Source organism: Amyelois transitella, chromosome 12 (genome assembly GCF_032362555.1).
Source record: "Amyelois transitella isolate CPQ chromosome 12, ilAmyTran1.1, whole genome shotgun sequence".
Lineage (NCBI taxonomy): Eukaryota > Metazoa > Arthropoda > Insecta > Lepidoptera > Pyralidae > Amyelois > Amyelois transitella.
The window spans coordinates 7,506,098-7,530,156 of NC_083515.1; the positions used below are offsets into that span (position 1 = coordinate 7,506,098).

Genomic DNA, 24,059 nt, shown 5'->3' on the forward strand with positions numbered 1-24,059 from the left:
AACTTTCTTGGTTTAAATATTAGAAATAACATAATGTTTGACCCGGAGTATGCTATATTGAACCTAAGTTGCAGATATCGGGAAGCAGAGAGAGAGCGGGAATATTTGGGAGCATCCTTCCTCTTCATGTTTGTTTGCTTTTGACGCTTTTGCTATTTAACGATATGAAGTTAAAGTGCCGTGTGGTTCCCAGCACCAATACAAAAAAGAATAGGACCACTCCATCTCTTCCCCATGGATGTCGTAAAAGGCGACTAAGGCATAGGCTTAAAAACTTGGGATTATTTTTTAGGCGATGGGTAAGCAACCTGTCGCTATTTGAATCTAAATTCTATAATTTAACTAAATAGCTGAACGTGGCCATTCAGTCTTTTCAAGACTGTTGGCACTGTCTACCCAGCAAGGGATATAGACGTGACCATATGTATGTATAAAGTTAAACTTTTAGGTCTGTCCACCACGTACGGAATTAGGACGTGTTATATGGGTGTGTGTGGGATTTTTTATAAGAGGGTTAATAATAAAAAATGCCAACAAAAATATTTTCAAACATTTTATTCAACAATCTACTTGTCGTTTTCGCAATATATCTTTTAATAAACACTACATATAGTACAATAGGCACTTCTCAATATATTCGTTGTATATCTATATCACATATCGACAACTATAAAAATATTTTTACATATATATTAAAACTTATATACTATGCAACTTTAATATTTTTTTCGATATTTACAATTTTTTTATGACAGATTCGACTCAGAGTAAATAAAAAGAAACAAACCTATTTGCTTTCTTTTTACTTAGGTATAATATATATTATTTGTTATCCTTTCTATATAGCACATTTAATGCAATATAATCTACGTAACTGATGTGGTTTCAATTACTAGGTATCTTATTTTGATATTTTACACATCCATTTAGAATAAAATATTTTTTTATAATATAATAAATACAGTAAATGTCTGAAAATCATCTTTACATAGATATTTGTTCGCATGGAAGCATAGAAGATGGCTTTACACTTGTAAAGAAATTTATCATCAGATTTACATTATGACTGATTCAAAGTATTTCTTATACATATGTTTACAGTAATATGGCTAGTTTATAATGATAATGTTTCCTTATAATTATATGTACAGAGATGAGATCAACCTTACTATCTACACATGAAGATCTTTCAATGATTTTGGCACTTTGGACCACATTTTTAAAAGCTAACAGTAATGATTTAAAATGAAATATAAACATTTAGATATCATATAAACAAAATATACGCAATTGAATGCGCTTATTATATACAAGCTGGATTATGGCAAGCAATACAACTTAAAATAATAGGAATCCTGGCAAGTTAGCTTTATGAAATTCCAGTATGTTTCTATGTTTTTTTACAAACATTTTATTTGATAAATCTGAGACTCACACAATACTATTATATTTACACTGTCCTTCGCGACTTAGTATGGAAATTTAAAAATTGCCTCTTACAAATGAAAATATTCTAGATAATTTTTAACTTGAAAACTGCTTTTAAAAACAACGGAACGAGAACCACTGCTGTTGATGTAAACTGAGAATTAGCCATGATGTCACGTAGATCACTTATATAAATATTGCTCTTGGAGCTTAAACTACGACAACTTGCTTTGCACAATTTTGCACCATAAACCGAACCTGTCCGCGATTAAGTAAGTATAGGTACTTTCTGGGAATATTCTGTCAACGGGGCTTACATATCCTTGAATCGGCCGAAAAAGCGATACATGAATATTGAAGCAGTGCTCCAAACCATAAACCTATTCCTCTTCTTCATCATAAACAACCGGTCGAAAGCTTAAATGTTTTTCGGATTGTAACACCTTTCACCAGAGCAGGCCGGGCGCGCAGACAACCGAGTAAACAGCTCGCTAATTAAACCATCAGCATTCATCTTGTTCCTTAGAATATTTCACAAGGAACCGCCATCTACTCGTGCATCCGGGTTGCGCACACGTGCAAGTATCGTTCTTTCAGGAAAACAAACTCAATGTTGTAACAAACAGTGCGCCATACCATCCGCTCGCCGCCTGTCGACCAGCGCCCGCCACTGGTGCAGGCGGGGCGCGCAGACCAGCGAGTAGCGGCCGAGGCGGCGGCGCGCCATCAGCAGGAACTCGCCCGCGCCGGCCGCCGCGCCGCACGCCGCCGCCACGTGCACGTGCGCGTGCAGGCTGCGCTTGCGACGCTTGCGGTGCGCACTCCGCTCTACGCTGTTGTCCACTTCGTACCTGTAAGTGAAACTTTACAATCGAATGCCTTCCTTGCTGGTCTGGTAGCGAAGAAAAATTTAGCGTTAGCCAGCTGTTTCCACTCCCGTACAAATTGGAAAAGTCAATATGCAATCCTACTACTATTATAAAGGCGAAAGTTTGTATGGATGTATGGATGTTTGTTACTCTTTCACGCAAAAACTACTGAACCGATTACCATGAAATTTGGTATGTAGGTAGCTGAAGACCCAGAATAACACATACTTTTTATCCCAGAGTTCCCGCGGGATTGATAGGGTTTCCATGCGGACGAAGTCGCGGGCGGCCTCTAGTGGCTAATAAATACTTCAACTTTGGATTCTTATTTAGGCGATGGACTATAAACCTGTCACTATTTGAATATCAATTCTATCATTAAGCGAGGCTGTTGGCTCTCCTGATTACATGTAGGTATGTTGGAATATATGTTCTGGTAGATTGGTATGTAATAGAATAAGAATTATAATTGTTTTGCTTCGTATTTAAACTAACCTGTCAAATCTGCTTAAGTATATGGATATCTATCTTGAATGACAATTAAAATAAGTTAACAAAAAAAAAACTTATACATTTCTTATACTTATACTTTCCCCTTGCGGGGTAGACAGAGCCGACAGTCTTTTCAAGACTGTCGGCTCTGTCTACCCCGCAAGGGATATAGACGTGACCATATGTATGTATGTATTCTTTTATACGACCTAAGATGAAAACATACTCAATGATTTGTTTACCTGTAGTAATCATCATCAGCTTTCAATCCGGGGGTTCCCTTGGGGTCGCCGTCGTGTCCCGTGGCGCGGATCAGCTTTGTCAGCCGCAGCGTCAGCTGAGTCGAGTCCAAGTCATCCCGAGGCTCACTGCTGATGATCACCCCCCGGGATACTGCAATAGAGGAACATTTGTAAGGTAATCATCATCAAGGAAATTCTTCGACTGCACCCTATATCTAGGCTTAACATATAGAAGTCATTCTGCCAGAATTATAGGATCTTTTAAGTCACATGTCAGCAAGACCCCAAGGCGAGACCGGAACATTATTTATGTCTAATATATATAATTTTTTTTTGAAATTACAACAAATTAAATATATGTAAAAAATAAGAATAGCATAAACTAACATTTATTGAAAATATCCATTCTGCGATCTTCCAGTTTAAAACTAGAGTGGAGTTTCTAGTGTACCAATCAAGTTCTTAAAGTAGGCGGTTCGCTATCGATATTATTTAAATGTGGCACGCCCATTGTCTCCTTTACATTCTATTCTTATCATGACGTCACCTTCTTTTTGTCGGCACAAAAAACGACACCAGATATAGATTCATAGGTATTAATCACTATGTCGCCATTGTCCGCGTCGCAACGGGTTTTTCTCCGTCGTGAGTAAGCGCAAATGTAACCGATTTTTTTAAACAGTTCTTTTGTTTGAACGAGATAAGTGAATAGAAGGCATTGGTATACGGTCATCAACCCAGTGGACCCTGGGAGCCTGTAATTATGGAGTTTAACTAACGACCTATCACGTTATCCACGATACAAACTTATAATTAATAGGTGAAGTGTGCTCTTCATTCTTATTTGGTTTCACACAGATGTTTTCATCTGTCTCTATTTAGTTAATTCCGTCTTTTAATTTTACTTTTTTGAACCGAAAAGTCTAATGTTAACTAAAAAATGCTAACAATTGCTTTAATGTTTTATTTATCTGCGTTTGCATTTAAAATCTAATTGATGTTAAAAAACACTAATAGCATATCACAAGAATGAAGATAGGTAGCTATTAAAAATGCATCTGAAATAAAAAATGCACCAACCCAAATTTCAAAAATGTCATTTGTCAATCACAACAGTCGGCTTGTAAATCCGTAGTAATGCCGGCTTCACTTGTGGGTCTGCTATAAAAACTCCTAATAATTATTATATGGCATGACAAACAAAAATTTCAATGATACGCGGCGGAGGCGGCTAATAGCGGCCGCCCACCGCCCCGCGGGGAGCGCAGTGACATAACTTTCCAACAATTATAATTTATCAAATAAGAAAAAGAAGACTATCCGATCCCCGCTGCGCGTGCGCATCATAATACCCGTCTATAAAGTCGAAGTACTCGTCAACTCGGATTATTGCATAAGGACGTACTAGACCCGGCAGTCGGCGCCGTCTCACCATATGCAAAAACCGTAATAACCGGTACGGCACGGCACGCGTTTTTAATCTCTTCTAAGAACCTTTCGTGGCCACTTAGCGAACCACAAAAGGCCAGCCCGACAATGCAACGCTTTTTGCCAAAACGAAAGAGTAACATTTTTGGATACTTACTTGCAGAGTCATGGAACTTTTCAACGATAAAAGACACTCCGTTACTCAAATATTTTGCCGTAGTTACGAGAATTAAATTCAGGCGTAATCATTTTAATATAAAATTCTGAGCTCTGGGAATCTCGATTATGGCGACAAATTACCATGCGGGCTCGCCTCGAGTTTATTAACGTGCAACCGCTTCTGGTTTTGTGAGCGCCCATTACGGTGGTGTAATGAGCGCTAAAATATGGGGACGCAGTCGCGGTTGTGAGCTGCATCGGACATTTTTATGTTGTCACTGATGTCGTTATCCCGAGCGACAAATTTTTTATTTGCTCCGATTTCGTTCTAACAAGATTCTGGCTGGAAGTCTAGATCTTTGCCACACTGGAGATGTTATGACACTTTGACAAAAAAGTGGTAACTTACCTAGATCACTAGTACAAAAGGCAAGTTCAAGTTCTTCATCCGAGCATGGGCGGCAGTCAGCCGTAGTTGGGTCGTAGTGCTTTTTGATGATCGGTCTCGCTTCGTACCGGAACGTAGCCACTCGCCTCCTGGGCCCGTCGTCGGGCTCGGCTTCCACATACAAAGCTGCATGCCCGTTCCTACTTCGGAAACATCGCAGCTCCCTCGGATCGCCGTCATCGGGAGCGTATAGAGGCGCGAGAGCTCTCGGACCTTCAAGAAAGAGCCGTGCCGGGAAACGTTCTCGTGGCGCTGGAATTAAGAAAAATGTTTAATGCAACTATTTTTAAGCTTCAGTATTAGACTTCTGTTTTATCAAATCCCATGCTAGTCACTTCCGAAGATGCACACAAATAGGCTAAGCAAGAACTTTTATAAGTATGATGGTTGATATTCATTTTGCAAAACCGATCAAACGTAAAATAATTGAAGTAGTTTAACTCAGTAAAAATATAAATAGTAAGGCGAGTATACATTAAAACTTTTAAAGGGGAATGCCAAGAAAAACACTTTTCAAACCGGAGACCTTCTGGTGAAAGATAAGGTCAAACCCTAAACCAATGAACTAGCATGAATGTGAATGATATGATGTAGAACAAATATGCAGGGATAGTGACAAGTGGAAAGATAATGTGATGTATGTAAGGAATAATTACCAGTATCATTAAACCGCATAGAATGGAACAAGTCCGGCGGGTCAGGCCTCCGGATGACTCTCACGCAGACCTTGAAGTCACGCTCGTCGGCCGGCAGCGGAGGCCTGAACAGCAGCCGCAGGGCGCCGCGAGGGTACAGCCAGGAGACGCTGCCTTCTCGGCATCGGAGGTACACCGGGGTCACTCCGCGTTCCGTGTTGGATGACAGCCCGCTGTAACAAATGTAGATCATTGTTTAATTAAGATATTTATATCATTTTCTCGTAACGTGCCACGTTACATCCATAAATAATATGTTTTTATTCCTCACGAGGTAGCCGACAGTCTTGAAACGACTGAAAGGGCATGTTCACCTGAATGCTCAATAATGTATATTTATATTGCAGCGGAGAGTTTATTGTAGCATTGGCGGTTTGTCTCTTGCTCAATTTATCTTCTCCATATATGCAAATCAAAAGAAATAAACCCGAATCGAACGAAGCCAAACACACCGCGCTTCATTACGATATTCCTACTAGGGTTTTCTCATTACGGTTACGAAAGGCTGTTTAATCATATTTGGGCGGTTTGATTGGGACAGCCGGCTACCGAGGCACCAATACCGAATGAAAACTTATTAGTATTCCGTCCCCGACTCGAGGCGGCAAGCGGCCGACGTTTATTTCACTCAATATAAATTACTTATCATGGAATATTCATAAACAGCCACCGCTCTTGACAGCATTCTTGCGGCAACCCATGGTTATAACAAGTGAATGGTGTGAGACGCCTTCTGTAAGATTTGTTATAGGTAGGTATCAGCCCGTACACAGCGCCATAATTGCAGAAAATCTGTCTGTGATAAAACATAAAATACGGCAGCCTGTTGTCTTTTCTCGGGGCTATTAAAGAGTATTGGTAAGAAATCTAGATCGAAAGCAGTAAGGCGCGGCGGCGCAGCAAGATTACGGCACGCGAAGTGTCATTTTGCAGTGGTATCTCGAGGGGAGTCATAAAGCAGCCTCGGGCGGACAATGCTATCGGCGATCGGGGCACGTGGGCCGCGATTCTGGAGTAGCGCCCACGCCCGGCCCACTCGCGCTCTAACACGCGCCATAAAACTCAAATATACGACACAGACCACTATAAAAGATGCCACGTAAAGATTTTACATGGCATCAAGCAAGTCGTAGCAATAAAAGCCCGACAGCGCTTTTGTGTAAAACGTATTGTCTGTGTGGCCACGTCTCTGCTCGGCCCGAGCTTTTCTTCCCGCCTGCGCATTAAGTAAACTTGTAAAATAAGCGGTAAAACAGATCTTATATGGAAATATCTTATATGGAAATCTTGCCTATTATTGTATTAATTAATAGTCGCAGAAGCATTATAAACGATGTGCTAATTATCGAATAAACTTTATATATTAGTATTTTGTATAACTTTCTGCTTTATTTTGAACACAAATGGTCAGTTATTGTAATGGCAGTGTCTGACAGAGAGAGAATAATGCCTTTATACCTACTAGTAAATAATGTAATATGTGATATAGATTTGATAAACATAGATAGATTTTGAAAAAAAATATCAGTACTATATCACATCATTAGGAGCAAACTATGTGGAATGAACATAAATCAAAACTCAAACAAAAAATCATTTTTTAAAAATAATTTATTAGGCAGATGTATTTTTGAATGTCATATCCTACTTTCACGTCATCGGGGACTTCCTTAATCCACCCTAATGGCTTAAAATATTGATAAATGTGCCGTCTAAATTACGAACTAATAGAAACAAGTGCGACTCACGTGGTCGCCAGCACACACTTGGCCTTAGGTTGCCAGGCACCCCATCGGCAGGGGTGAACAAACTTATTTTTTAGTTTAACTACCTGATCGCTATGCTTTTCGGAAAGGTATTATTTAACTTTATTAATAGTTGTAGGGTATAATTCCCTGTGGGTTTTGTAACATAAGAATTAAGCGCATCGAATCGATAAAACAGTTTTTATAAAAGTTGTTAATAAAATATACGATTATCATTAATAACTTGTGTCAATTAACTTTAACTTCTTCTTCTTTTTTTGTACAATTAGAATTAGTGATGTTTCACAACATTTATTTTTGTTAAGCTATAATTTTATTGATAATCTGGTTTTTATTGTTATTATATGTTAAGTTGAAAATATAGATGTTTAATACCGTAGTTAATTGCAACTGCAATGCATTCTATGCCAAACAATTGACTGGCAATTGGGCAATTGATCTGAAACGTGCAGCCCTGTCCAGACGGTCGCGCCGCGCCTGTCTCGCACTGACATTATCGGCGCGAGCTAAAATAAACAAAAATAATGTTGGTAACATAAAAACCACACGTAAGGTTGATTTTTTGTTTCCAAACATATAGACAAAAACTTACTCAGGGCTCGGGGTGTTAACTATAACGTGTGGTTCCGCGTTAAACTATGTTTTTATTTCAATATTTCGGCAATGCTATAGTGCGGCTGAGATAGGATAATTTGAGTCAACGCCATTTTACAAATTTTTAAAACATTTGATTTGTTTTTTTTTTTTTTACATTGGTGTCCAGTTTAAACATAAAAATAATTTGGTGATCCTGAAACATTAAAATGTCAGTACAAATCTAAACAAATTGGGTGCTGTACGAGCTGGCCTAGGGCAGTCATCGTGATCCATTAACGTTACAAAACGTACAAAGCCAAGATTACCTATCTTGGCTTCGGCAGATTCAAATTGAGGCAATCCCAGCTATTACGAGGCAAATGACGCGGGCGCCGCCGAGTCGGGCTAAAAGCTTCTAATGTGCCCTAACGTCACCCTTCGAAATCATGTTTCATCTCTGTCGCACTTTGTTTCCAAAGGTATTCTTATCTCTTACCTTTCCTAATGGATGCAAGGAATCTTGAACGAATTCAATCATGTTCTTCAACAAATTAGTATCGTGTTTAAAAATCTCACAAACGAAATTAGTCATTATAAATGGATTCAAGGTATCGATCCTTTGAGACTTATATTGCGGTTCAATACAATCAAGCTTATTCTTTTTACATTAGTATTTAACAAAACAAGACGTTCACAAGTTTTATGACAATATTTACAACTTGTGATAAAGCCCATAAAACACTATTCGATATTTTAACATAAAGGTTTTATAGGTACGTTGTATAATCACGAACTTTTAACATATTTGTGTTAATATGTTAAGTCGGGTATATGGGAATATAATCCATTGAATCTAAAAAATCTTCATAAAGGCACATGTCGAATTAAATTAATACTACCTAAGTGCTTTAGAATGGCTTTAGACATAATTATTTAATGTATTATTTAATTTATAATTGAATATTGGAAGAAATATTGCATTTCTTGAATATTCCATTCAAGAAATGCAATATTTCTCCCCACAATTAAGCTTCAGTATTTTAGAATTATCGTTGCAACTTATATGTTCACGTTCTTCTTTCTAAGCTGTGTCCACCTTTGAATATAAGATGTCTACATTATGTTGGCTTCTGGCGCCGCAGTAAAATGCTTGTCACTTAGTCATAAAGTCTCGGGAAATTATCAATTTCAAAATTGACCCGAAAATATGGATGTCATATGTTTTTAATTGTTTAATTTTAGTTAAATTGAATAATATATTACTAGTCTATAGCATAAGTCCGAACTCTTTTTGGGGCTAGCTCAACCTGAGCAATTTTTCAGATGTAATTACTACTTATTTATTTAAATTAACTCGGGATGTTCTACAATAAGGCTGTTGTTCAATAGGGTACAGTAATTCTTCAATGACCTTTACTTGAGAACGAGAGTATCGTAGTTAGCATCTTCTTGACATTTAGCTTTTATTGTCCCTCTCATTAGTAGGAAGAGAACTTTCACACTTATACATCATAAATTTTATTTCCGGGATAAATTTTAATATATTTTTTGTTTTATTTTTACCGTTAAATAAACACAATACATAGGGAACCAACACAATACCTATGTATTATATATGGGTACGTGATGTAAATCTATCACAAATGTAGGCAGTAATAGCATTTTGTCAAAACATGTCAAGAAGAGACATAAAATTCGTGTTTTATGGAAACCCAAAAGTTATAGAACTGGTATTCTGTTTATGTAGAAAGTTCGTTAGTGGCGATAACAGGTCCCATAAAGCTTTATCGCGAGGTTACAACGACGGAATAATAAAATGTTTCTACGAACAGTTTTTATTTATTCTCTCCCGAATCTCTGATAACAATGTCGCATGCGTTCAAGACGCAGCTACGAGAATTACTTGGATCATAACTGAGGGTTGTTAAATTAAAAATATATTTTTTTTCATAACGATTTTCGGTTGCATTCTCATCTCAGTCAGTGCACATATAATTGATAATTTTAATAAAGGCATTGCGTGGCATTTCATTATCTATATTTTTGATTGCATCTAATGCGCATTAAAAAGAGAGTAAAGTTATCTCGCCAAATGTACGCATGTATTACTTAAGGTTCATCTGAATCTATAAATAATTATATTTATTATATAATTTGCAGATTTATAACTTGTTTGAAAGATTTTACATATGCTATTTTTGAATGCATGCATAAATGGTAAATATTCATTTTTGAAATTTTATATATATTTATAGAAAGTATTTTATTACGATAATTAAAATTTATATTTTTGCAATTTAAATAAACTCAAATTAAAACTAAAGCTAAAATATAAAGTAATTATAAATTTAACGCCCATGAATCAACCCTGTAAGCACAACCCACGCGCTCTCGTATTGTCGCGAGCCTACACGGGTCCAGATTATTATCGTCGCCATAATGATAAAATATGGACTAAGACTTCCAAACGAAAATAAGTCACTGCTTGTATGGTCAAAAAAATGAATTTCAGTATTTTAAATAATGTGAAGTGGCCACAATAATATTAAGATATTGTCTTGGTACAGACAGTGGCAGTCATCTTAACTACATTACTATTAAAGCAGTTTTATATTATATATATAGTTTTTTTATAGCATGTTAATATTATCAAACATTAAAGATACAGAATCTGATTTTATAAAAGCTTGTTGATTATCAAGGCAATTTGATGCTTAAAGTATCAATCAAATGATTTTTAGAATCTTATTCAGCGAATCAATAAAATTTTAAAATACTCAATTCTCTTTTGTTTTTGCTTATGTTAATATTAAGAGCTATTCTCCACGACAGATTATGTTAATATTGTTCGAGTATATTGTGGTGGAACGTTGTCGCCATACATCTCCAAATGAAAACACCGCGCCACAAGATACTCGTACAACACAACCAAGATTTATAAGCTTTCAACGTTCAAGCTCACCCACACATAGGGATCTGTTAATCTTGTGGCGACAATCAACGCACACAGTTGTAGCTCGTGGGTCGTGCTATGTTTTTTCGTTTCTAGGTCAGCCGGCACAAGATCCTAGAGATTGCAGAGAACAGCGAACTGTTCCGTGATTTATTTAACTTCGACCACTTTGTTAACAAACTGGATCGAATGCCGAATATACATCTATTTGTCGACGTCGGTAAGAGAAAATAGGCAGCAGTTTTATTGCACTTTATCGTTGAAAGGAAACGTTTATTTTCTGTTGTTCAATTAAAGCGCTGCATCGGTGCAAGCATTCAAATACTTTGTTTGGAAGTCTTATTCCGATTTTGAAATTAGATTTTTGAACAACCAGTAAAAATCCTGATAATTGTAGGTGGCAACTGAATATACAACCACATATACCTGTAGCCAAAACCAAGACAGTGTTTAATGTAAGTGTCAAGCCATGTACGGAGGATATCCGTGAAACAATGCTCGTTTGGACAATGGGCTGAGGTGCAGCCAGCGACGGAGCGCACGTGCGTTCCTCATTGTATTCATATGTCGTCGAAACCGGCCTCACAATTATCTGGCCGAGCCAGCTATCGACTGCCAATGCTACAAACCTATCTAAATCATGCAAGATATGGTCATAAATATTTTATATAACTGTAGATTTTAGCAATTTTGAAGAACACTCGCCAACCGAACGTAGCTTTGAAAAAGTTTAAACCAAATTGATCGAATTGTGATCATGAGCTGGCGAAATTGATCTTTGCAATCTCCTTTACAACTTTGATCAACTCTATAAATCCAAAATTTTAACATGTGAGAATTCTTATAGTTTATTATTGTGTCATTGCACTCGTGATAATAGAGTTAATCAGGAAGTAAAGAAGGTAATAGTATTGTGGTAAGATGGCAGCAAGATCTTTCATTTGTATAATGGACACAACTCGTAGGAGACGACAGCGCGTGGGCGGCCCTCTGTCGCTGACTTCTAATAGGTAATTACAAGTCCGCACCTTATAAATAAACGTAACTAGTACCACAATTGACCTCTCCACTCCGAAAGGATATATTGATTGGACTACTTGGCTACTGCTTGGAATCAAACAGTTTAAGAAATTGGTGGTGATTAGAATGGGTATGTTGTGAAAGCTATGTGTTAGGCTCGATGGCGACCAAAGGGAAGATTTTCTACCAGGCTTCTGGTGGTGAAACCTTAGTTCTGATGACTTTGAATCATAACTCAATGTTTGATTTGGACTTACACATCCCGGGAATACATATATAATTAGGAAGCCGAAGAAAGTAAATATGAAGGTATATAGGTATATTCGAGAAATACATAGCAAGCAAGTACGAAAGTTAAACTTGTCATGCACGCTTTTGGTACGCAAACACTTTTCGGCGCAGTAGGCGTCAAGACTCCACCAATCAGAGCTTACTGCTGCAGCTAACCGCCTGTGTAAACAAGCATGTCATGAAGCATACGCATGCACATACCGCGTTGCGTGACTAAGCTGGTCATTAATGCTACTCTGTTAATTCATCATGGCTACTAGCTACTAGATGTGGGCTGAAAAGTCACCGGTCAACTATGATAAGTGGTTTGCGTCTATTTCTAGAGCAATGTGCACGTGCAAAAGTTGCAATCTTCGAAAAATGTTAAATGATTGTTAAGTTCGTATATTTTTATACAGGAAAGATTAAAAAATATACTAAATTTTAAGACTGAAAGTTTCCTTCTGCTATAAAACCAATGACAATAAATTTTAATAAAATATAATTAATCATGAGTATAGACGCCTTGGCGGGACAAAATTCGGCTGAGTGCGCATGTGCGCCGGCGTCGACGTCATCGTGGGCGTTAGGCGCCAGCTAACCAACACATGTGACCAAAATGCATCACCAATTAGTTATATTAAATTACCACTTCTTAAGTATTAATCAATTATATTACAAGGCACTAAAACACGTGAATATAAATACATTTGAACAACTACATCACTAATTAACATAGCACAGTCGTATTACACACCAAGGTGAGCTTCCATGGCAGAAATGTTTGAACAAATTTGGACATCTTTAACGTTTTTGGGATCTAATAGCTAATGAGCTATTAGATCCCAAAAACGTTGGAGAAATGTCTCCACACGGTAAAATATTGCTTGCTGATACATAAAGATTGTGAATTCGAGGTTTGGTAAGTTTATGTAATTTTTTGCAGTTGATTTGAAACTTTGAGTTGGATTGGCTTCTTCTGACATCTTCATTTTCATAAGTGTGGCATTTGTAATTAAATGTAACTACATTTTGGTTATATTAGAGGTCACTTAAGACACCTCTAATATAACCAAAATGTAGTTACGTTTTTATGTTTATTACTTTTTAGAGGGTGACTATCAACGAATTCTTATAGCACAAAAATAAAGTCAAAGACGCAAATTTTATGATTTCTATAAACTTCTAAATGTCTCATGCATTATTAATTACACCGAAACTAGGTGCCACTTTGAAAGTTAGAATATAGGGATCTCTATTCATAAATACTTATACAAACATTTACCATTATGAAGGTAAAGAATAGAAACTTGTTAAGTATAAAAGGATTTAAACAAGTATATTCCTTGGAATATCAAAACAAATCGTAAATTTTTAAGTACTGACGTTCAGCGCAACAAAAGCTTTCGCCAAACCGTGTGTTTCGGCGTCGTAATGCATCGGTTCAATTGGATGCAATTTTACGAACGTGTGTTGTTAATTACCTCCTGTCTTATATTCTTTGCACTTTGAAGAAGTAGATTTGTTTCTTTTACGTTATATACGTATTTAATTTGAGATTTTAAATGCAAATTAAATGGTAAAATTACACATAAGTAAATTGAATAATTGTTAAGTGTTTAGATTTATAATAAGAGAGCAAATATATTGATATAATATATAATATTATCACTGTTACTTGCTTACATACGGTCAGATAACGCGGTTAATCGGTTTTACGCAAATAACCGATGCTTGAAAAAAGATGCCCAGAAAATTTCTTATGGGAACACGGATTGATAAGGTGATAGATTTGAACATGCGATCACATACTTTCACGTGAGCTTTGGCGTGGGAATGCCGAATGATCTACATAATTTTAGCGATCCCACCGAATATCATAAATTTTCGATGTTCTATATCGAATACATGATGCGTGTAACTGTTTTTATATGTTGTATCTATTGTGGGACGAGTTCTCCAAATTAATTATTGTCATAGGTTTTCCTTGTTTCTCATTAGCTAAAGCGTATTGGGCTGGGCTTCCTAAAGATTTTTAAAAGAAAGATATAAAAGAGATTTTGATAATCTGACCCTTGATACTACTTTAAATTCTCTAAATCCTATAGGTACGTCATGGATTACCGGATGATATCAACTCAGCTGTATGTTTCTTTCAGGCCATTTAGACGATAATGATACATACATATGTTGACTGAGCCACATTCGGCCTGACGACTGTGACAAGTGACAGCCGCCGATAAACCGTGTGAACTACGCTTATCATCACGTCTACCTGTATCTGGAGTAATCTAGACAGGACAACGATCCGATGGTTTTCGACATAGCGTGAGATCATAAGAGAATTGTATAAGTACAAATAGTACTCGATTTATGATCACACGATAGAGTTTCAAGAGATTTGGCAGATAGACTTTACCTACCTCGACCAGTAACAGAAAAATGTACACAGTGTAGTGAGAAAACTGCTTATCATAGGGCATACGCCAAAATGTTAATGTATATAAAAATAAATAAAAATAACTCATTTCATGTTATAACTACATGAGAATTATACACGTAATGCATTGAATTATGAATGATAAATTCACAGGTTTGGTTTGTTATGTAAAGTAAGTAATGTATACATAAAAATTAAGTCAAACTATATGCAACCAAATAAACTAACTAGATCTAGAAGTAACTGATCTAGAAACTACTGGAGCAACATTTGTTATATAAAACGAAAGTCTAATTTATAGTCAGTTGTCCAATAGACAGGCACTAAGGTCCGTGGTAGCGAAGAACTGGTTTACATTCTAAACTATGCATCTACTGTATTGGACATCGCAACTACACACCTAATAAATCATACATTGTTAAAAATAAAGCTACAATTTTTAGATTTCTTATCGCACATTTGAAGTAATAGTAAGTGGGATACGACTTTCGTAGAATGATAGAGATGAGTGGATAAGATTCGTGTCAGGTAGTTGAAGATTGGTCAAAACTATCGGTACCTACTATTGCGAAATTCGTAGAAGGCAACTAGAAGATAATTTTCGTGTGGAAATGATATTTTTTTAAGATAACTTCGTGTTACCCGCATGGAGTGATCGTTTCTCACGCACAGGCGCTGGTGGAATACGCGAGGACTCGTGAGAAACTACCTTGTGGTGCAAACTGAATATTAACACCGTCACTTACATTTTCATTGTCTATTTTGTGGGCTTTAAGTGTTTTATGGAGACATTAAATGCCATTAATTGCTATTTTAGCCTGCAAAGGATAAGCCTGCATGCATGCAACTACAAGCACAATACATGTTGATGATGAGCTCGACTCGGCACCTAATTCAAAGCACTATTACATAATGGTCTTATCTCGCCACTGCCTACATAACAGTTATATGGATTATTGTACACAGTTAATATTAAAACTGATCAAATATCGTGGAATCCGACACCTCAAAACTGCATTAAACAAATCCCAGTGATAACCCGTATCCAAGAATAATAACCATATATCACAATACTCAGTGTCTACTTTCTTCCGCCATAAAAACCGTAACCGGAGTATTACGGAGTCAATAAATAGGCTTTAATCCGGTGCAGGCGGAGCGTAGTCCCCACAATGGAGAGGAATGCAGCAAGACCGAATACTCGACCGCCTGGAAGCTGGCGTATAGAACGCCTACAAATGTAACTTATTTAAGATAATCTTGTCGTCTGTTTTCATTGGTTCAAAAATAAATACCTACATAAATCCACGCGTCTTTCCCGGACGAGGAAGGCAGAAACTATATATGTATTTCTATTTGCCACGATCCCTGTATACTTTCTTCCCTACAAAGAATCAGTTTTCACGACTGTGGATTTCGGTAAGTATGATCCGGTCTTTCCATAGAAATCGTTGATGTATATCGAATGCTTGAATAGTATTAAATTATCTTAATATTATTATAATAAATCTGTGCGGCTGTGTGAATTAATTTATAAAGTTCCAGTACACTATTCTCGACTGAATCTACCTTTAGAATACTTTTACCGTACAGATCTTATGGGTATACCTCATTGGCTATTCACATCAGACGTTAGCCAACTTGGTATCCATATACGAGTGAATTTTAAATAAAGCAAAACAAGGACCATAAGTAGTTGATTGCGAGTTTTTCTGTCAACTCCACCTTATAAAGGCGAAGTGTTTTTTGCGGCCGACCGAGAGTTAAAACCTAGTTCCTGGGTAGTGTAAGTACTTACAAGTACAGGGCACAACAATGCTAGGCTTTACGTGGCCAGCGGCTGCGAAACCCGCCCAGGCTATATTGGTGAAGTGCCGGACTTGGGCGAGGTTTTTGTAAAAGAGCAAGGTTCAGTTATGGCGCCCATTCACTTACTGGCATTATATATACAATCTGTTTAATAACTTTAATGGCAATTTGATTTTACGTACAAAAGCTTTAGCAGTAAAAATCAAAGAGTTGTTTATTGTTCTCCACAATCTTGCCCTTTACATAATATTCAACAACATTTTTTTGTTAAAGAAATTTATTTTCTTCTTATGCAAAATACCTATATAAAACAAAAGTACATCCGTTAAAAAAATCTTATAAGATTCAGATTCAAATTATAAGATTCATATTCAAGTTGTACAATAAGTATTTACCTTTAGTTGTAGGTTCCTCAACTTGGTAAGTTTTGGAAGCAAATCATACTTAGTTACTGATTAATTTCATTTGTATTATCCCAAGAATAATCGCTTTGAGAGCGGCGGCTTACCTTATGGTAGGGCCAGCACTAACACAAGCATAATATTTTCCGCATTGAGATTGCGTGCCGCGTGCCCGCCGGCAGCGGACAATTTATAGCCCAGTGGAACCACGGAATGATACACTCTTGTTATTATTTAACGGTGGACCCGGGCTCACAACCTGGACAGACAGTGCCCCCGGCTATCACCAGTGTAGCCCCGCTAAATGTATGTATACTTTATGACCGCGCTGCCCTGGCCGGCTTTACCAATTCAGAATTATTATTCATGAAGTACTACTTTGAGAGTAAATTGTACAGCAAATATTCCTACTTAAAATACGCACATTAATTCAAATAAGGTGTTTAACTCATTTTCAAATCAATCCCAACTTATGTCAAGAAGATCTAAACATGGCTGGGATAGTTTTTACACCGCGCAATTTGCATAGAATCATAGCGGTGTCTTGTAATAGGATGTGTGGTTAATGTCGCCATGCCTTACTTAAGACACGTGCGTGGATTACAAGATAGCAATGTAGATGCAATGACGAATACGTGTTTGACGAGCGGGTCAGAGCTCCATTTATGCATATCAAGTGGTCGGCACGCCTTATGCGGTCGGCGGCGAGGCGGGCTAGTGCGAGCGAGATCGCGCCAGGATATCTGACTCCTACGTTGACCGGCCTTGCGGCACGCGCCGGCTCAGAGAATTATTTCCATGAATCAGCTTTATCGAACTTATTGTAATTCAGAGACCGTCGATTGGTAAATATATTGATTTTATAATTGTCCTGGAATAAATTTTTCGCCTAGCGCGTTGATGTCTTTTCTATGAAAAATTTTTGAATGGAGATTTGGTAAGGAATTCAGAAAAAAAAGAACTATTCCAGAGGTGATGTAGTGTTAAGATGATTTAGATTTACCATTTGTTTAGAATTTTAATGCAATGCAAGGAAAACTACATAAACATTAGTACTTATACAAATCCGCTCACGGCAATACAAACATGGTGATAGTAGTCGACCTTCACAGCCATATTTCTCTGTTTGGATTCTTAATGACGAATTTACGATTGGTAATGATATACCTATATGGTTAATTGCCAGCCATAATTAAATCAATTTACATAATTTAAAAAAATTGCAGTTTCCCTCAGTTTTGCAGTTACGTATATATACGCACACAAAATCTAGTCTTTATCCCTTATTTGGTAAATACAGCCGATATTTTCTATTAACTAAAAAAATTGGTTCACCACAAAGCGGCGACTTGGGCACGAGTAAAAAACCTGATATGCATACGAAGTAAAAAAAATTGCCCTCGAGAAAGACATCTCTTAACATGCAGTCATATATTTGAATACAAATCTTGAACATTGTAGGATAACGTAAAATAAATTAACGATTTTTGAAGCTTTGTGTGTGCCTTTACAATTAGTGTAGCCAACTATTTTACCCCTCAATCTTGTTGCAAATCTACACTTTTTTGATGCCGAATAAGTATTGATATTCCAATCTAATCTTCAATTTTTTTTTCATTAGAATGGCACGTTCGACATAGAATTTCATGAATAGTGGATAAAATAAGCATCATTTCATCAAGTACGTAAATCTCAAGATAGGGATAGACCCCAACGTTTCAAAAAAGTTGGTATAGTTACAAAGGAGACTTACAGATTTCTACAGTTGTTTAAAAGCTGATTAACAGCTTTGCTCCGCATTGGGGTTGGCAACACTGTATACAATACAGTGATATTTTATTCAAATGAGCGGCGTTTGAGTTATGGTGCGGAGGCTGGAGGACCCAATTAGAGTGGCGATCGCTGGAGATCATAAATAATCCAGGATGACAGTGGACAGTCGCTTTGCGAAATAATAGCCTAATAACCCATTTATGGATACATAAAAAGAAAAAAGTAATGACTCCTTACATAGCGTATCAGAAACAGATTTAACAAGTACTTCCAAATTAATAAAATACGTATAAACATGTTGTGTAGTTATTTACTTAAAAAAGATAAGAAGTACCTAATTAATTTAGATAAACTATCATTGAAATAACGCACATTCTCACAGCTTTTCATTTCTCTGAAGTGCCAGATAGCAGACCTCATGACTACTTTATGACGTGATATGGACAGTTTTGTGATCAAATATTTGTATATTATCGCCCACGTTTCAAAGTTTTACTTCTGAATATAAAAGCGTTGAATTTATAATAAAAATAACCCAAGACAATGAAGACAAACTGTCACTTGAACACACGGTTGTTCGAGTGGAGTGCTTCGTAAATAAGTATCTTGTTTCACGACACTAAAGACGCACTTTTTCGCCTTTAAAAGAGTTCAATGACCAACCTTACATACCTATTTTATTTAAAAAAATATTCGATGTCGATATTATTAACCAAGATATTTGATTGCCAAGATCAATTAAACTGTCTATAAAACGGTACACATTTCATATTTTATTGCAGTGCAATTATATTATTTCAACTTCACCTACGTGCGGATATGGAATAACCCAGATTTGCTTCCCGTTTTAATTATTATTAAGTCGTTATATTTTGATTAGTTTCTATCACTTTGATGGCTTTGATAGGAGTGTTATTCACATTACGACTCACATCAAATAAGCGAAATTATCGATTAATTCTCGGATTTTTATTATTTTGCTATAATTGTTTTTAATTCAATTCACTTAATTTACATTTGGGCATTTTAATAAATACCTATAAGACATTAGTTTTCTTGTAGCAAGTTTACTGTACTGTTAAAATGTTTCACGTAAATCACGACAATGCTGACCACATCGTTTTGTATTTTTTGAGATGATGCGCAAATATTTTGTGAGACGTTCGCGCCCAGCTTTGCTTTCATATCGAAAAAGCGAATCCTATACAAATATCGATCATCACATAATACAAATAGAATTATTGAAAAAAATTCAAAACCTTCCTTCAATACGTGTCTGATATTTGTTTAAAAGAAAAACTTCTGCGGAGAAAATAACAAAAGAACTTTTATCTTAAAAATAGAAACATATTATTTCGGTACTATGTTTCATGCAATTTCTACGTTTCCCAGCACAATCTAAAGCTAACTCAAACATTTCCTTTCAATTAAGTCAGATACGGTCAGATAACAGGAGTCAGATGAGGGTAATGGCCCTTAGAGTTTAAGTATGAAAATCTAAGCTACAATAATTGGATTTACATAACGGCGACGGCTCGACGGCTGCAGTACTATTCTGCCTTATTAAAGTGAATAATAGACTTAAAGCGGCTTTCCAAACACTACAGTCTTGACACCTTCAGTGTGCTTTTCTAGCTACCTGGAATGTGTTTGAAATCGTTTTGTGGCCAACATATACCTTAGCCGGTAGTGGTCAGCGGTGCCGTGTTTACATAACTAGTTAGACACCATAGCAAACTGAGCCGCCCACGCCACTCGTTGGACACGTCCAGCTCAACACGAACAATCCTCACTTCATATCCATAACGTTCCATTGTATGAACACGAAGCATGCAGGTGCAATCGTCAAATAAGTAGGATTAATCATAATATTGATTTTACTGAAGTGTGGTGCGGTGGATGTGGATTTAATATCTTTTAATCTGCCGTTGAATTATGATCGTCTTGTAATGAGCTATCAATCACGATCCGCGGTGTAACACTGGTGATACGCGTGTGGTATGCGAGGCGAGAATGTTCACTTTTTCCAGCGGGGCGGACTGTAGCGGCATTACTAAGGCCTCGAAACAGGACGCGTAATGCAATTTTGATTAAGTCTCGGCGAAGTTGATTCGCATTTTTATGACAGTTTTGTCATTAATTATTTCGACATTAATGATTTAATAACTCAATTAAATTATTAAATACATTTACTTCGCGTTGCGCTTATTAATTTCATTCAAACTTAATAAAAAGTTTTGTTATGAACGGTGCGGTTTCATTAACGCGCTGATGATGTTTTCATCTCGTTACCTTGATTATATGGAGAGAAAACAAACATTACTTATCGGTGTTGTACATCACATTAAGAAGATTTTGGTAACACGCAAATCAGTCGTAACGTCAACTTTCACTCGAACAATGGTCGCTCACGAGCACTAACTGCACGACCTCAAATCACGCAGTCAACAAGACCGACATTACGCCCCGCTACACCACCGCCACTTACATACGAGACTGATTGATGACTCGCCAAAAGGTTACACTTAACCCATGTATGAGTAAGACCAAATGTTCAAATTCACTTTTGAGTTCACAATAAAAAATTGTTTGTCGTTGACGATAAAACCAGTTTAAGAAATAGGTACAAGCTGCGCCTCGGGGGCTTCGCTCCTGTGGGAATTTCGGGATTAAAAGTACCCTATTTGATGTTCTAGGTTAATATTCTACTGATCTAAATTTCATCCATAGTAAATTTTGCATGTCTTTCATGACACGTATCACCATCGTTACAAACTTTTGTGTTTATATTATCAAAAGGTATTAGGAGGAATATATGAAAAGTCTCGGAAATTTACCGACATAATAAACGGGCGATATGTAAAAGCAAAGGCGCGAACTTAGGGGTAGGCATACACGAGGCGTGAACGCTAACTCAAGGCACAAACACGAAGGTGTGAAAAGCCAAAGCGATCGTGGTCGTCTTATTGCATCCCATCCCCTCTAATGCTAAGCGGCTTACCCAACCCGTCCATAAATCCGGATGGTCAGCTATTTTTACATGAACCTTTAAATTTCCTAACCATAGAAAGTCGCATTGAAATTATTTTTATAGCAAAATAACTAAGTCGTTTAAAAAAAGTTAAACAATGAACTTCATTGTGCGTGTGGCACTGTTTTAAAATATTGGCATTAAATCAAAGTATTTGTAAAACATCACGTCAAACTCTATTGCATTGGCCGTGCACTGTATCGGATGACATTTCGCGTGTTTCGGTATTAAATTACACCTCATACGCTTCGTAGTCTATAAACGCAGTTCAAGTGGAATTAAGTAATTTACCGTAAAAAATCAAAGGAAGTAGAGATTATGATTCTTGTCGTGGTATGATGAAAGATGCCACTCGATATTATTACTTTAAGGTTTTAATAAAGTACCATCATAAATAACTGCTTTTCTTAGCCAATTATTGTCACTGTAGAAATTGTGGAGAAGAAGCCAATTTACCCTTTATCGGACACAATCTCTAACGAACGGCGACTGTAGCTGCTATTGTTATGTCTCCAAAGACACGATTATGGTTATGGGCCACAAATCCGACGTATGGCAAGTAAACAAAACAAGTTATAACAGGAGACTTGGCCACAATTTTATGGCATTCTTGCCTCGGTCAGAACGTTGTATGGTAGGTCATAACTCTGCGTCGCGTCTTTCTTTGACGTCCTCTCTTAAAAGACATAAATTAAATACATACAAACCGACGTAAAAAAGGTTATTTAAACTAGATGAATGTTAAATCAATTAATGTTATTATTAAAGAGTACACAAAAGCGTAAACCCATCGTTCTTATTGAGATTAACTTTAAAGTCTTGACTTTTAAAAAAATATATGTCTATGCCATTTAATGAGATATCGTGTAGCTCCGGTGTCTGATCGGCGCCCTTTTACCGAAAATAAAGGGACTCTAAAAACGGGAACAATCGTATGGTACGCGACGGCATTTGAAAAGGAGACCGCGGCTCGGACTCAAATGTTTTGTTTTTGTTCGATGTGTATTTCTCTTTCCTTCGTTTATAAGTTGAAAGGAAAGGATAGATAAGGAAGAAAATCGATGAATACTTATTCTTTTAGAAACCGAGATTGCAAAGTGCTATAAACGGCCAGCCAGCCCGCCAGCCTGCGGCGGTTGCCATTTGCGATCGGTTATGGAACGACCGCGAACCTCTTTTTACATTATAATCGCTCGGTCCCTGAGCACTCCTCTTTTTGCTTTGAAGCGATGATCGCTCTACATGGCCACAAATGCATACGACGCGTCACATAAACTCGATGACGAAAATTGTTTCCAAAATCGTCGTCGATTTGAATAAGAATGCAGTTTCACTCCATGCGTAGAGATTTTGCGCATTTGGCTTTTAAAAAAAAAGTACAACCAGAATTTTTGAGGGAACGGTCACTTGGATGGATGGCCATAAGACATGATCACCGAAGCGTGACTGTATGGAGTGGAGCAGCGTCGACGGCGACCGTCGTGTCGGGTTACACGCCGCGGCGGCCCGTGCCACCTCATTAGCAACGCTGTGTCATGCAATTTTGCATGCAATCTGCTTTGCACTACATAAATTTTGTCAAATTACCAAAATATTGTTTAAACACTTAAATTAATACCCATCAACACTTTGTTTCATGTTTCACGCTTTTACTAGAGCGTCGGTGGTTGGTCAAATGGTTAAGGTATCCGGATAATATACGCAAGTTATACATGTCACACAGGCTCAAATCCTATCGGCCATGTACCAATGAATCGCTTTGATGAGTTATGTTGATAAGTTTGAGTGCTAACCTAAGAGCGTCCCCTAACGGTGGGAGAAAATATCGTGAAGAAACCCTGCAAAGGTTGCCTAGGTCAGATGGAAGTCGCTTCGTATAAATAACTGACTCACCCAAACCAGGATCCATGGTCGTAAAGGTGAGGATGTAACCAGAACTGTCGCCAGAAGGAAGAAGAAGTCATTCATACACATACACGTCACGTGTCACGAAGACCCGTTTTTGGGCCGAATCGTAATGGGATAGTACGCCTGCCGTATGTTTCCAACATGGTGCCTATCATCCGCGCAGCAAGATATTATATTTTCTAAGGAAACATTGTCAGGTACAAAGTGACACACCAATAAATCATAATATTAATCTGTTCCCAAAAAATTGGAATGAAAAATTATAATTTGACAGCGCGCTGTTAAGCTAATGCATTTAGTATGCAGCTCGTGCGGCGCAGCCGCCGCGTCTCTCTCCTCACCAATAATGGG

The 24,059-nt window shown here is 37.2% G+C and overlaps 1 protein-coding gene across 2 annotated transcripts in view; it reads right to left on the reverse strand.

Annotated features, from left to right (window-relative positions):
- Window positions 1–575: 575 nt before the first annotated feature.
- Window positions 576–24,059, reverse strand: part of LOC106142071 (meteorin-like protein) — a 42,947-nt gene continuing 19,463 nt past the window's right edge. For both annotated transcript variants that reach the window (XM_060946796.1, XM_013343701.2), the window contains exons 2-5: window positions 5,723–5,934; window positions 5,028–5,318; window positions 3,032–3,182; window positions 576–2,279 (exon numbers count right to left, since the gene is read on the reverse strand). In XM_060946796.1, the coding sequence (XP_060802779.1) occupies window positions 2,036–2,279; window positions 3,032–3,182; window positions 5,028–5,318; window positions 5,723–5,934 (898 nt within the window). In that variant the 3' untranslated portion in view covers window positions 576–2,035. The remainder of the gene's footprint in view (window positions 2,280–3,031; window positions 3,183–5,027; window positions 5,319–5,722; window positions 5,935–24,059) is intronic.